This window comes from Pogona vitticeps, chromosome 2, assembly GCF_051106095.1.
Source record: "Pogona vitticeps strain Pit_001003342236 chromosome 2, PviZW2.1, whole genome shotgun sequence".
NCBI lineage: Eukaryota > Metazoa > Chordata > Lepidosauria > Squamata > Agamidae > Pogona > Pogona vitticeps.
Genome location: NC_135784.1, coordinates 176,540,710 through 176,556,396, shown reverse-complemented (window position 1 = coordinate 176,556,396; position 15,687 = coordinate 176,540,710). Strand labels below are relative to the sequence as shown.

Sequence of the window (15,687 nt, the reverse complement as noted above, 5' to 3'; positions counted from 1 at the left end):
AAATATCCAGTTGGATGCCAGCCACAGTGTAGCTTTGACCAAGCCCTGGCTATAGCTCTGTGATCAAGTACATGTGCCATAGCACGTCTTGGGCCGTGGGTTCAAAAACAGAGCATTTGCAGTCCCAGCAGCAATCTAGGAGGGATTTTTGGCTGAAGAAAGGCATTTTTTTTTTGAGATCAGAGTGTGCTGGATCATGATGAACTATTGGTTTGGCTTTCTGTAAAGGAGCACAAGAGCTTGGGAAGGCTGCCTGATACTTCCACAACCTGGCAGCTAAGGCACACTGTTCAAATGTTAACAAGGGTTAGTGACTCAGCAAACCCCATCAGGCCTCAGGCCAGGTTAAAGGGAATTAAACTCTCTTCCAGGCTTGCTACTGCCTTTCGCCCTTCACCTCACTTCAAACCACAAGCCCCTGTGATGCCTGCTTGTTCAGAAATTATGAATTTCCTCCCTGTGGTACTGGCAATACTGTATTGCCTCTTCACAATCAGCTAAGAGCCCCCTCTTCTTAGCAAGGGCACCCGTTCTCAACAGCAGTCTCACAATTACAAAAATTCTGTCAGATATTAAGTTCTAAGCAGAGAAGTAGCACATCTCAGGTTTGTTTTCAGGGCTAGATATATGCCAGATGGAAGTGGAGAAAACGTATAAAGTGCAGTTTGAAACATAGAATTCAGCTTGTTGAGAATCTGAGCCTTCACTGAAAAAGAAAAGTTTCCAGTCCTTAGGGTTATAAAGTGAGTGGGCAGTGTTTGATGATTCTTAAAAGGGTAGAGGCTGGATAAGTATTTAGGACTTGAAGTATTCATGCTCTATATTACTCTAACCAGTCTATGATTAAAAGAAAAATGTGCACAATCAGAAAAAAAGTATGAACCTAATTAATGTAAATATTTTATGCAAATTATAAACTTTTTTGTACAAGATGTGTGGTTTTCTTGCTATACAAAAGTCCTTTACATCAGATAAAAATAGTGGTGGTAACTGAGTATAAGGGAAATGAAGTCTGGACACCATGAGAAATATTTTCATGTTTCTTATCCATGTATGCCCTAGCACTGAAAATCTATTTCAGAATTCCAGTTCAAACTGATCTTATGATTCCTGATCCTATGATTCCTGACAAGATACTTCCCCAAACCAAGAGAAAGACATTTTAAAGAAGGTTTTGCTAGCTGGTAGAGACTAGAGTGGGGGATTGACACCTTATCCTGACACAGTCAGTTTTGGGGTAAGACAGACAATGGTGGTAGCCATTTTATATTTTGTAAATTATAGCTTTTATATATCTCAGATTCATTTCCCCCCTGAAATCTTGGAGAAATCAAGCTTTTGATTTGACGTTTATTGGCTCCCCAGGAGCTTTACGGAAGAAAAATATGAAAGAATATAGAGATGTGGTAATAATCTGGGGCAAAATCTAGGCCTAACAGAAGTGGAATTGGATCAGTCTTAAGTGCATTGGATTTTAAATGCATATTACCAATCAGTTGTATGAGCATGATTTAATTCAAGGGTGATCAACCATGGGCCTCCAGATTTTGTTCAACAGCCAGTCCTATGATCCTTCAACAACTGGTTATTTTGGCTATGTCTGATGGGAAATGTAGTCCAACAAAATCCAGTGAGCCACAGTTGGCTGACTTTCACTTAACTGATTACAACAGCAGAACCGTACGGGGAACTTCACCTGTTACGTTATGTCCCTATTCCAAGAGTCTCCCAGTCTCTAATCTTGCCAGTACGCTTCAATCAGACTTCCCCCCTCAGGTCTTCTTGCCAGTCCACTCCTCGCCCCCAGGCAGGCCCTTTCACTGCAAGTGTTTGATAAGAATTCCATTTCTGTGGCAGTCAGTTCATTGCTCCCTCGCTCTCCCTGTCCCTGCCATAAATAATTCAGTTCCTACCAACAGCTCCTTCACCGCCCGGAAAATTTATTTATTTCGTTCTCTCTCCCTTTGACTACACATTAAGTGACTTAGCCCATAAAGAGAAATTACTCAGCAACAAGAATAAAAGCTCGGAATTGCTGACCTGGCATACATCTGGATTGGGGGAAGCCCAATATTGGAATCACCCCTAAGAGAAGTGGCCAAGAGGGCAAAAGATTCCCTTAGAAATATCAGATGAGAAGGAGAAGACAAAAAAAAGGGGTAAGTTTTAACTAGACTGGGTATTGTTTGAGCCTGAGATGCAGCTATACCTGAGGGCGTAGCAAACCAGCTGTATATTAATGGAAGCTTTTCCCCTACTTCTGCTGATGTGACCATCTCGGAGAAGGGAACAGAAGACTTTGTCACCCCAGAGGTGCCATGTTTATACTGTCATCCTCAACACAGGGAAGAATGAGGACTAGAAGGCTGAGCGCAAAGAGGTCTACCAGGAGGTAAAGATTGAGAGTCAGGATGTCCAAAGGCAAGAACCTGACAGAAAAAAAAAGGCAAATACACAATGGACTGAAGGGTGGGAGGAAAAGCAGAAGAAAAAGGAAAATGGGAAAAGAAATGTAAAAAGAGAAGAGAAAACTTCTATAATCTCATTTTATCAAAAGAAGCAGCTGTATGCTGTTGGACGCAGGAATGGTAAACTGTTAAGGAGGGTTTGGGCGGACTAAGCAGGAAGGCAGTGGGTATGGTAGAAAAGCACATCTCCAAATAAATTACTTGAGATAGAAGTGGGCTCCACCCTAAGATATTTTGCTGCCTGAGGCAAATAAGAAGATGCTCCCCCCCCCCATCCATGCAAAGATTTGATGACTGGCAGTTGACTCATTTCACAACTGGTAATGGGTAACCCACACATCCGAGGGCACTAGACTCCTTGTGTGGGGGCGGGGTTGAGGACAGACTGTTGTAGTGCAGCCATTCTCAATGGGGAGTCATATGCCCCCCCCGTGGGGGCTGGCACATTTGAAGGGGGGGGCACAGACTGGAAACACACCATCTTATAAGGTTTATTTTGCAACTAATACAATCCTAATTCAGCCTATATTCCTCTCATATTGTGTTTATGGTCATGGCCAAAAAGAGGCTGGGAATGGCTGATGTAGTGTACAAAGCTCTATCCTCCAACAGAGAGAAATATCTGGGAAGTTCAGGAACATCAGCCAGGAAGCTGCCTCCAGGGTCCCGTGAGCATCTGCTGCCTTGACCCCACTCTGCCCAATGCTAGGACTGGATCTGGATGGAGGCAAAGGGGGAAGAGTGCATTAAGAGAGAGGTTATTCTGCCAGGTGTGACTTATGTCACGGCAGCAACACTGTGGCCTGCCAATGAAGTGGGCAGCAAGGCCTAGAGATAGCATTTAAGTGCCCCAAATTGATTTCAAATAACCAGCCAATGGTTTGGCTGCAGGCGGCACGCATAAGTGCTTTGTGTTATTTATTGTATTAAAGGTTAACACTAATTCTGTGCAGTAATTCAGCACCGTTCCTCTTTTACAGGTGGAGAAAGGGCAGAATGAGACAGTGCATTGTCCAAGGCTAAAGGGATGAGAAAGATCTGGACCCACTGTCAGCCAACTCAATGATTTAAAGGAGGATTTCTGATTTCTACCTTTTTTTGGCATCACTTCCAACAAGACTGGATTCCCAATGTGGTGTGTAGTGGATAGAGTGATGGACTAGGACTCTGGAGAAAAGGCTTCATATCCCTATTCAGCCATGGAAACGTGACTCGGGGAGTGGAACAGGTAAAACTCACTCCCGAAATATCCCACTTACCTTGAAAATCCTATTAGGGTCACTATAAGTTGGTCCCAGCTTGACAACACAGAACGCACACACCAACAAAATTACTCTTCTATGCTCTCACAAATTATACTGCTGAAACAGACACATTTTGATAACCTGGAGTAGCTGTTTAAGTAAAAGGAGTGGGTAGAAGTTCTATTCGGTTTTAGTACTCAAGTCTAAAGCTTGTCCGCTCTGCACTACAAGACACCTTCCAACCACCGTACGCTGGCTGACATTATTTTTGCTCCCGGCTCCTCTCTCTCTTTTGGTTACTGTGTCACATACTCTATCAACCACAATGGGCACCATCAGCCACTAGTTCTGAATCCAGATATTCTGCTTTCTTAAGACACCGGTTCACCTCCTAAACCAACTAAAGTATTTTTACTGTGAAAGACACTAGATGAAGTCTTCTGCAAGGGGGAGGGGAAGCAGAATGGAAGATGTATACTGTAGGGCTAGGTGAACCTAGGAGGAAGATGACAGACCCCTGCCTCAAGGATGAGGGAGAGAAGTGGCTGGAGATGCAACTACCAGCGCGGTTGACCTGGCAATAGTAAGGCAATGTCAATATTCTGTAGCTTAAAAAAAAAATCCCTACTGCTAAATACCGGCCCATGTTCAACCAGCATAAAGGGGAAGAGCTGCATGAGGGCAGTTGGAGAACAGCCAGTGAAAATTGCAATGTCGAATAAAAGAGACTTTATTCTGGGCAGAGAGGGCAATGGTTACAGACTAGGACACCCAGGACACCTGGTTTTCAGGCCCGGTTCCACAGGGGAAAGGGCTGGCTGGGACACCTTGATTGCCTGTTTGTGTGAAAAGGAAACATCAACAGAGGCAGCACTCGCCGCCTGCTGCTTGTTAATGCGCTTCAGGGTGTATTTACTTGGGCAGCTCATCAGTGCTGGGAAATGGGAGTGGGTTTGCCAACAGCGGGTGCCTCCTTGGTGTACGCACAAGCAAGTTATTAAAACTTAATTGAGCGGATGGGAACAAGGCAAGTAATTAAGCTTTCCTATAACGGGAACTGCTGGATTTCAGGAGGGGGGGGGGAAAGGAGATGGGGCAGGGAGCAGGACTTCTGGGTCCAATAGACCAGCTCTTAAGCCTGGCAGAGAATAGGAAAGGAGTTGGGAATTGTGGCTTGGCTTTATTAGGGACTGGACTTTGCAGCCAAGGCCTGTCGGGAGCTGGGGAGGTGTGGAGAGCACAGAGTTCTTGCTAGCTCAGCTGCTGACATTGGGGAAATGTTACAGCAACCAGTGGATCCTCATTAAATTTGGACAGGGCAGCGTGTAAAAAGAAAGATGATTCCTTTTTCCTGTCCTAACCAGCCACCACCTGTTTATTTGCTGCCCCTCTGCTCTTTTATGGCCTGCCATCAATCCCAACCCACAGCCTTCAGCTGCAACCTTGGATTCTCTTTCCCAGCTGCTCTACTTCCAAAGTGTGTTTGAAACCCAAAACTATGTTTACCCCAGTTCAGAAGCACCAACTTCTGTCTCTTGATTTTAAATCTGGCACAAACACTATGGTAGAGCTTATGGGAGGGGAAATGATCTCTGCCACAGTGTCCTTCTCCACGTGTGTGGCTTTTGCCCAGAGATCCATGGTACACTGGCTATCCTCTACTTCTCTGAACTTGGAGGGGTGGATGATCAGAATCCACCTCCAACAGCTCCACCAGCTCATTCGTCATCCACACTCTCAGCCTCAAGCATGATCCGCAGTTACAATGGGTGGGATAAAAAAATAGTACATGCACAGGCCAGATTTCTCCAGTGATTGAGAAATTGATCTTTTGTTCCTCTGTTCCCTGATTGGAGACAAACCAGGAAATACAAACCAAGATCAGCTGGTGCTCCAGATCTTGCCCTCCTTCTTGCAAAGGTTAATTCTGAGCTAGCACTTAGTCTTATCACCAGTTTGGAACAGCAAGATTCACTCCTGGTACATGCAATGCTAAATATGAACTCTCTAAGCACCTGTAAACTACTTCTTCATGACTGAAAAGTGTAATCCACCCACACATACATACCTGAGAATGCAAACCTATATCAAAACCAACTGCTTCCAGGACCAGCTGAGATACTTTGTTGTCTGAGGTGAGGACCAAAATGCCCTTCAACTCATTTCATGTGCAAAGGCTAACTGGATTGGCAGTGGATTTTTTTTCCAACCCTGCCAAGAGGACCTCATCCTGCACCACACCTGAAGGCAGCCCATCAGCTCAAGTGGGTGCACTGCAGACTGAGTGGCACACAGCTCTCTCCTCCAATGCCATACTGCTGCCCCCTATTATCTGCCACCTGAGGCAACTGCCTCATGCTAAGGCCACCTCCAATTATCTTTCTTCTTAGAAACAAAGAAATTAATAAAGGGTATCTCTCCGATGACTGCTCTAAGCAGCACTGACCTTGAAACCAATCCCAATACTTCTGGGTCCTGTTTCATTGATTTTCTTTAATATTTCCCAAATGGATCTAAATCAGGTCTTGGCTTCCTTCTCCTCTGTTCTCTGTGATCCATCTTCAGACAGTAAAGCAGAGGTGGGGTACCTTGTCGCTACTGCAATATTCAAAGTAAATGATATATTTTATAGAGGGAGAAGTGACAGAGAGATGGGGACACATTTAGCTTTATGCTGAATGAGAAGACGTGGCTAGACTGGACGCTATACAGCATAGGGAGAGAAGAGCAAACCAAGAGCATTGCTCTATTTAGAGAAACAAGGCAGGATCAGATAAAAGGTCCCAGGGCAAATCTGAGATTGTGGAGCAAAGACCACATATCTGTGAGCCCTCAAATGTTTAAGATACAGGTACCTACCCACCACGTTGTGGAGATGGGGGTAACCAAGGTTGAAAACAGCCCGGGGCACGTAACATCATGCTGAGACTCTTCAGTTACCTCTTATATCAAAAACTGCACGTGGCACCACTGGGATTCATATGATGCAGACGTTTGCTCTTGGAGCCATGTCATGTGTACCAACGTCTGGACCCAATGCCCAGCTGCCACTTTGGCAGCTAAATGGTTGTCACAATAATTCATGCCTGCATGAAGAGCTGGGGTTAACCAAGAAGTACTGGAGGCATGGAGAGAAGGTTGAAACAGAGAGCCCTAATAGGGGAGAGCTGGGTGGTGCAACAGTAGGAATAGGGAAAGGGGATGATGTCTATGGAGTTGCTAGGCATCCAGACCATGAGACAGGAGTCTTGGAGCTCAGAGGTCATGCTGTCCGATCATGGATGGCAAAGTGAGGCGGGCATTCTAATGGCACAGGAAAGCATGTTGGTTTATTGGGCAGCAGCACTTACCAGGTTGGGGCAGGTCAGTGGTTCTTAACCTTTGTTACTCGGATGTTTTTGAACTGCAACTCCCAGAAACCCCAGCCAGCACAGTTGGTGGTGAAAGCTTCTGGGAGTTGCAGTCCAAAACCCCTGAGTAACCCAAGGTTAAGAACCAGTGTGGTAGATAAATGGAGACTATACATGTCTTTGTCTAACTTTCCAGAATCTAGTTCATTCCCCCCCGCCCCCCCGTGACACAGAACAGGGTATAATAAGTTTCATTATAAGGAGGAGTTATAACTTGCTTCCTCTCTTAACCAAGACCTTAACCTTTTCCTCACGGTCTCCTTAGAAGGGGTGTTGTGCCCCTTCTAAAGCCAGTATGTTGTGTAATGGTGAGAGACTTGTTCTCCGAGTTTGAATCACTGCTTACTACACCATGGGCCAGCAGTACTTCCTCAGCTTAAATGTAATTTTTAGGGCTGCAGATCAAATCCACACGATGGAGTGAGCTCCTGTCACTTGTCCCAGCTCCTGCCAACCTAGCAGTTCAAAAGCATGTAAAAAAGTGAGTAGATAAATAGGTACCATATCGGTGGAAAGGTAATGGTGTTCCATGTCTCGTCATGCTGGCCACGTGACCACAGAAACTGTCTTCAGACAAAATGCTGGCTCTATGGGTTGGAAACGGGGATGAGCACCGAGCCCTAGAGTCGAACATGACTGGACTAAATGTCAAGGGGAACCTTCACCTTTACCTTTAATGATGAAATAACTTTAACTGCCCTACTCTCCTTGCCACCCTTGAAGGTCCTCAAAGGAGAGGTGAGGATGGAAGTAAGTAAACATTAATGCCATTCACAGCCTCAGCACACTTCCATAACCATTCTCAGATGGAAGCTGATGGATTTTTACCTCAGCAGCTTTGATTCTACTTACATTTCTGCAGCACCCTGTCACTTCCCAATAACATCCAGCTTCAGCTGGGAATCTACTTGTAGAGACAGACACCACTAATGATCATTCATTAATATGTGGGCAACTCAAAAATCCTTTGTCAATAATCAGGCTGTTTTTGCATCGCCAGCCCCACTTTTCCCTCCACCACACTAAAAAGGTGGGTCCCAGTTCCTACCAGCCTCCAGGAGCTGCAATTCACTTTCTAAATAGGAGACAGGACACAATTCAATAGCAAATAACGGCCATTTTCCAGAACTGGATTTCTAGATTTTTTTCCAGCTTTATTTGTTGTTTGTTGGGCTCTTATTTTTGTTTGTTTGTTTTTGGTGGCCTGTGCAGCCCTCAGTGTGTTTCTGGGCCAGAAAATTAGCCTATGGACCCACAAAGGTTTCTCAGTCCTGCCCCTAGAAATTACTGGTTCCAAACCCTAAGCACCAAACCTTCTGTTGCCTTTTTCCAGTGTTTGCATGTAGTTATCTACATGTAGTTATCTCTTGTTTGCCTTGCGCCTTACCATGCTTTTCCTGATGCTCCTTCAGATTGTCTGCAATTTTGTTGTGAAGTAGACTTTTTGGGGCTGCAACTTATCTTTTGCTATTGACAGTCTATTAAGGTGCCACATATTCTACTGATTCTACATAAGTCCTCTCACACATAGTAATCTCAGTGATAGCAAGGTGGACTGCAGCCGCACCAAAGTCCTGAAAGAAACTAGAACTGAAATGTTATATTGGACTCTTGCAGGACTGTTATATCTCAGATTTTCTACTCTTCTTCATATGGTCTTCATTTGGACCAAAAAATGGAATGGCCAACATTCTGAAATGCCAAAATTCCAATAGTAATTTGAGACTTAGATACATGCATGTATACCTGTGCAAACACACCCGCACAAAATCAATGTTTGATTTTCGGCAACATACAACCCTAAAACCGATATGCCTACATTCAAAATTCCAGGGTGAAAACTGAGCAAGGAACATTTGTGGTCACAGAATAGCACAGAAAAAGCTTGCAGTCTAAGCATGAACAAGAACACCTTGCAGGAAGGAGATTTGAGCAGTAGGTGTTGGGGAGAAATGTCACAAACCTCTCATTCACAATGTATACAAAAAGCCATCTCCCCCTCTTTCCTGAGAAAATGCTCCATTAAATTCTCACACCTTTCCTAGACCCTGAACTTTTCCTTTCTTATTGCCCATCCTCTGATTGTGGTTACTCTTCATTTGACAACAAGAGGCCTCACCCCAATTCTCCCTTGTCCCAATGCTCACAACACTTTTTGCAATGTTCTCATCCCTCCAGGGTAACACCATCTGCATGGGAAGGGGCACGTTTTAAAGAAATTGGTGTCTTGGCGAAAATGGAAGCTGGGCCAGTTTTCAGCTGACTTGCCTTTAAAGTCAAACAGGAAGAGGTATCCCCATCCCACTGAACATTGTCTCACTTACCCAGAAAAGACGCCTGTATCATCTCAGGGCTTACTGATCTGCTAGTCGTGTGGGTATAATTTCTATCTTGGGAACAAAATAAGATGCCATTGTCTCATGAAATGCATAGTGCAGGGGTGGGGAACTTTTGGATCTCCAGATGTTTTGTGAAACATATTTCCCGTTATCCCTTACCACTGGCTATACTGGCTGGGACTTCTGGAAGTAGAAGTCCAAAACTTCAGGGGATGTAGAACCAATTGGTTCTACATCTCCTGAAGACACCTAAAAGCGATAAGGGAAAACCCTTCAATGCCACTACCCTTTATATGGAACCAACCTGCTCCAGAGTACTTTCAGTATGAAGAAACCAGGTGGTCAGTAGGTGAAATAGCAAACTAGTATAGAAAATCTGGGTATTAATCCTCATGAAGAAATATGGTTGGAGGAAACATCTCGAGGGAAAAGGACAAAAGAAACTCTAGTGGTAGAGAATAGCACACAGGATCACCCTCCATGGGAGCACACTGTGGATGTGCACAACTCACCCAAGTGTGGTCATGGTGACAATCGTGTACCAGAAGGCAGCAGGGATACTGGTGAAGTTGGTCTCCTTTGTTCCCTTCTCAGCATAGAACATAACAGTGGCAAAGATGATGATGGCCATGGTGAGGGAGAAGAGGAGGAAGCCCAACTCTGAGGCACAGCTCTTGAGGGTGTAGCCTAGGATCCTGAGTCCTTGTGAGTGGCGTGAAAATTTGAAGATGCGGAAAACCCGGAAGACCCTCAGAGTCACAAAGGCCCCACTGACATTTTCGTTCTCTGGCATCACCAGCCCAATGTAGTAGGGCATGATGGCCACTACATCAATGATGCTCATCACACTCTTCATGAACTTGAATCGACTTGGGGCGGCAAAAAGCCGCATGAGATACTCAAAAGTGAAGATGAGGACACAGGCCGTGTCCATGCAGAAGAAAGCTTTGGGGAAACGTTCTCCACAGGACAGTTGTTTCTTTTTCCCAGGAGGTGGCCGGCATGGGATGGTCTCCACCACGTTGGCAATGACTGACACGGCAATGAAGAACCCAGTCACATAATAGAAGACCAAGGCCATGGTGCTGGTGTGGGGGTTTTCAAACGCTCTCCAGAGCCGTTGGCGAAACGTGCTGTCCGGTGGCAAGGCAGTGTCAGTGGCAATCTCGGCTTCTTCATCCTCAGCAAGGCGTTCCGCATTCTCTTTTTTGCGATCCCGGTATTCCTCCAAGCAGCAGTCGCCAATCAATTCTGGGATGATGCCATAGAACGACAGCTCTTCATCAAAGGCCTGTATGCACTCATGTCGCGGGTAATGGAGTCGGCCAGTGCGGTAGAAGTTGAGGATATGACGGAACATCTCTGGGTCGCGGTCAAAGAAGTATTCTGTGCTGTCTTCATCATAGAAGAATTCCTTCTCCGAGCTGCCTAACAGGGTATCTGGATAACGGTCCAAGGTATTCTTCCAAGTCTGGAAACGTCTCCCACTGACGTTGACCACCAGGATCTCATCAGTGCGGCGCTTCTTGTCAATGGGAGGCTTAGGCATTGGCTTCTTGGCCAGTGGGAGCCAGCCCACGGCAGCTGCCCGGGCAAAGGGCAACCATGCCGCCACTCCTGCAGCCATCTTGTATGGAGTTAGCTTTGAAGAGAATGTTTACAGAGATGGTTCACCATCGAAACCCAACTGTGCTCCAAGGATTGTCCTAGCAAAGACTTTCACTGAAATGTGGTTGTCGAAGGAAGGAGGACTGAAAGACTTACCCCTTTGCTTAGTTGTGTCCTAGAACTAGAGGATCAGAGGGCCCCAATAGAGACATGGCTGTTGAGTCCGAGTCTGATTTAATTCCAGTCTTGCTCTTCTCCAGATATCAACATCCACGTATATACTCTAGCGTTATTCCACTAAGAAAGAAGTTTTTTTTCATTTCCTTGCACACTGTAATATCCAAGCTGCTTTCATGGGATATTAACAAGTTGAAGTGTACCTAGAGATCTCTCAACCAGACAACCAGCTTGGTATTGAAGTCGCTATCTATCAATATGATGTTAAACTTTAGGAGTATGTGGCCGAGGTCAAAGGAAGGTAATGTCCGTGAGAGTGATGGTCTTCATGGTTTCTAGAGTGCCAGATGAATTAGTCCCAGCAGCTCTATGCAACATGAACAAGCGTGGAAACTTGTCCAGAAATCTGCAACGTATTGCTGTATTCCTCTGCTGTTTGTCTTCCTTCTCTTGGCTTTTTCTTCCCAATAGGACTGAAAATAGATGGAAGGGTGCAATGGTAGAGGAAGAAAGAGGGTTCAGTTGATATGGTCTGTTTTAGAGGAGCAGATCAAATGCTGCTGTGGGAATGGTGGTGTTGGGGGAGGGAGAGAAAGAAACAAGCAAGACTGCGAGTGAGAAACCACAGTGTGTGTCTAGCTTGCATTTTTGTAGTGAATGCGGCAGTTCCCAAATTATAAACTAGCCAAGTTTCTAAAGCATAAAACCAGAAACGTTGGATGAGAATCATGTTCCAAGTACTCATGAGAGTTGGAGGGGAGACACCACCTGGGAAACAAAAAAAATTCCTCTCTCCATTTCTGGAAGGAAACAGAGATTTAGAAGCTTATTAGGGCCATGGGGTCCTAGAATCCTATGAATGGACTCAGATCTAAAAGAACAAGGTGATTTGCAATCAATTCCTGCAACAATAATTCCCCCGCTTCAGTTGACTTCTAACGAACTGGTGGCTGGAGGATGGAGTGCTGGCTTCAAGCTGGAAGCAGCAGAAGGGGCATTTAAAGGACGGCACCTTGATCGCTAATTGTGTCCCAGGTATGGAACTGAGACGGTTTGTCAGGGAGGAGTTTGGCAAAGCAAAGAAGATGCCTGTTGTGTGGCAGGTGTTCAAGGTGTGAGAAGGTTGTTCTCCACTTGGGTAAGCGGCCAGCCCCAAAGAACGGGGGGGGTGGGCTTTGAGGAGAACAGAGAACACTTGTCAAGAAGCACCTCCGGTTTTAAAAAAAACACAACTTTCTCATTAAACCTTTGTCTCCTAAATTCCCTGGTAGAGGGGCCGCGCAACAGCAGGAAAATAAATACGGTCTATTTCTCACTGGGTAAACAATGTGGAAGCAAGAGAGAAGAACCGAACCCAAACCCGGGAAGGGGGGGAATGAAGAATGGGTAGACTGAGCAAATCTGTAGCAGAAGGCAAAAGGGAAGGTGGGGTAGAAGGCATGGGGAAAAAGAGGGAAGTTGGAGAGAGGGGAAGGGCGAATTTGCGGAGGGAAGAAGGGACAGACACATTTAGGAAAGGAGGTGCCCCCCGGGACCGACTTGGCAAACCCCTGGGGCCAAGGGGTGTGTTCCGAGGAAGGGACGTGAAGAAGCGAAATCCATTGGGGCGATCTGGGCTGTGGGAAGGGCTCCTCACGATGTTCTTACCCGCGGGATGCTAGATGTGTCCGGAAAGCAGGCAGCGGCAGAGCGGCCACGAACCCGGGTGCAGGGCGGTGGGTGTCCCGGTGGGAGGGGGCGCGCTGCTGGTCCCCAGGCGAGGGCGCGAAGGCTCCCGTTGGCGCTGATCCTCATCGCTCCCTCCGGCTCGCCCGTCTGACTGCCGCGCTGCCACCCTCCCTCGCGGCGCCCTGTGTGTGTGTGTGCGTGTGCGCGCGTGTGCGTGTGTGTGGATGTGTGTGCGCGTGTGAGGCTGCATTCGGCAGGGAGGGGGCAGAGCGAGCGGCTGGCAGCAGCGAGTGGCTGCAGCGCAGGCGGCGGAGGCGCGCAGCCCAGGCAGCGCACGGGCCGGCCGGGGAGCAGCAGGAGGGGAGGTAGGGGAGGCGCTGGCTTGCTGGCCCGGAGCGTGGACCAGACAGGCGGAAGGCTAGAGCAGGACAGGACAGGGCAGGGATGGACGGGTGAAGAGACAGAAGGCATCGGACAGAGACTGCCGGAGAGGGGGGGGAAACAAGACGAGGGTTCAACAGATGAAGAGAAGGATGGGCGGGAAAAACTGGTGGGGGGGGTTAGAAAAAGAGAGAGAGAGACGGATCCCATCAGGGACGGGGAGAGACAGAGAGAGCTGGACAGAAGAAAGCACAAGGGAAGAGAAAATAGGAGGTGGATAAATCAGGAAAGATCTGCAGGAAAAGATGGGGGGGAGAGAGAGAGGAAGGGACGGAGCTTAACAGGATGGTCGGGAGATGGCAAAGAGACCGATCCAGACGGCTAAAGTGCAGAAAAAGCTGAACGCAGAGGGAACGGGGACCATGGTGGGCATGGTGTCCCTATCAACCCGCGGGGAAAAGAAGGCCAGTTGGGAGGGCAAGAAAAAAGCTGGGCTCACGGGGCCTGTTCCACAGCTAGGGAGCAGAAAGGGCATGGTGCCACTCAACGCTACTTTACAATTATGAGCCTCAGTAGGAATTTCAAATTTGGTGCCACTCAGGATTAAGGCGTGGGGGGGGGGTTGAAGAGAGGAGGATCGCGGAGCTATGGGAGGGGGAGGGAATTATCACTATACAACGGGCTAAATGAACCACGGCCACTTCCTGCCATCACCACCCCGCCGCCTGGTGCCATGCTTCGCCCCACCGCCTCCCGCCCCTCCTGCTCCGCATCCTTCCGCCCAGAACCTCTTTCGGAGCTTCCCGGTCGCCGCGCCCTCTCTGGAGACTTTGGGTACTGCGACCTGCCGCACAGCGTCCCGATCGATCCCCAGCTCTCTTCTCTGCAGAGCCCAGTCCCCGATCCTGATCCACACGGTCCGTTCACTTCGCGGAGATTCCGCGGAAACCGCGCGGTGACGCTGTGGCCGGACTGTAGCGCTCCTCGGAGGCTGGGTGGGGCGGGGTGTTTTCTGTTTTTTCTGACCCTCACCATCATCCCATACCCCTTTCCTGATCACAGGGGGGGAAAATACGATGGCAGGATAAATGAAACGAATCCGAATTTCCCACCCCTCATCCTCACATACCAGTGTTTTATTTTCCTCAGGAAGAAGTTTTCACTATTTTTTCACATGAGAGAATTCAAACGCTCAACTCCTTATCTGCCAGTTCAATTCACAATCATTACTATGATTGTGATTCACAATCATTACTATGATTACTCCCTCATCGCACTGAATGTATAAACTGGCCCAGAATTATTATAACCCGAATAACAATGGTTGGTTCTATTTTATAGTCATGGTGATGTTTTTATGATATTAAACTATGCTGTTTTATTGGTTCTGTGTTTTAATTGATGCATGTTTGCCTGAGTGCTTCATGACAGAAATAGCTACTTGGAAATATAATCAGTCAATAGTATATCACCATCAATATACTACATGAATTACAGAATAACGTGGGGGGAGCGAAAAGGCTACTGCTCCACAAGACTTAAAGTTATAATTAGTGCTCCCTTGTTTTCTGTAGTCACCAATGGAAAAAAAACAATAATTAGAATTTCCACATCACCCTTAAGCCAGCAAGTACTAGAATTGCCAACTTTTTCCCGTTAGGGGAGTTTTTGAGTTTGTTATGGTTGGAAATCCTGGCAAATAGAAGGGGAAGATATGGATGTAGTGACAGATTTTACTTTCTTGGGCTCCATGATAACTGCAGATGGTGACAGCAGCCATGAAATTAAAAGACGCCTTCTTCTTGGGAGGAAAGCGATGACAAACCTCGACAGCATCTTAAAGAAAGCAGAGATATCACCTTGCCAACAAAAGTCTGCATAGTCAAAGCTATGGTTTTTCCTGTAGTGATGTACGGAAGTGAGAACTGGACCATAAAGATAGCTGACTGCCGAAGAATTTATGCTTTTGAACTGTGGTGCTGGAGGAGACTCTTGAGAGTCCCCTGGACTGCAAGGAGAACAAACCTATCCATTTTGAAGGAAATCAACCCTGAGTGCTCACTGGAAGGACAGATCCTGAAGCTGAGGCTCCAGTACTTTGGCCATCTCATGAGAAGAGAAGACTCTCTGGGAAAGACCCTGATGTTGGGAAAGTGTGAGGGCAAGTGGAGAAGGGGACGACAGAGGATGAGATGGTTGGACAGTGTCATCAAAGCCACCAACATGAATTTGGCCCAGCTCCGGGAGGCAGTAGAAGACAGGTTGGCCTGGCATGCTCTGGTCCATGGGGTCACAAAGAGTCGGGCACGACTAAACGACTAAACAAACAAACAAATGGTTGGAAAGCATACAAAATAAAGTAAAATATTAGCAGGAAAAATTCTTCTCCTGT

The 15,687-nt window shown here is 46.8% G+C and overlaps 1 protein-coding gene across 2 annotated transcripts in view; it reads right to left on the bottom strand.

The window, feature by feature from the left end:
• Nucleotides 1-13,830, bottom strand: part of KCND1 (potassium voltage-gated channel subfamily D member 1) — a 72,550-nt gene extending 58,720 nt beyond the window's left edge. Inside the window, exons 1-2 of one of the 2 annotated variants that reach the window (XM_072991354.2) lie at nt 12,894-13,830; nt 9,974-11,806 (exon numbers count right to left, since the gene is read on the bottom strand). In XM_072991354.2, the coding sequence (XP_072847455.1) occupies nt 9,974-11,088 (1,115 nt within the window). In that variant the 5' untranslated portion in view covers nt 11,089-11,806; nt 12,894-13,830. The remainder of the gene's footprint in view (nt 1-9,973; nt 11,807-12,893) is intronic. The other variant, XM_072991355.2, reaches the window with a different exon arrangement.
• Between the last annotated feature and the right edge of the window lie 1,857 nt (nt 13,831-15,687).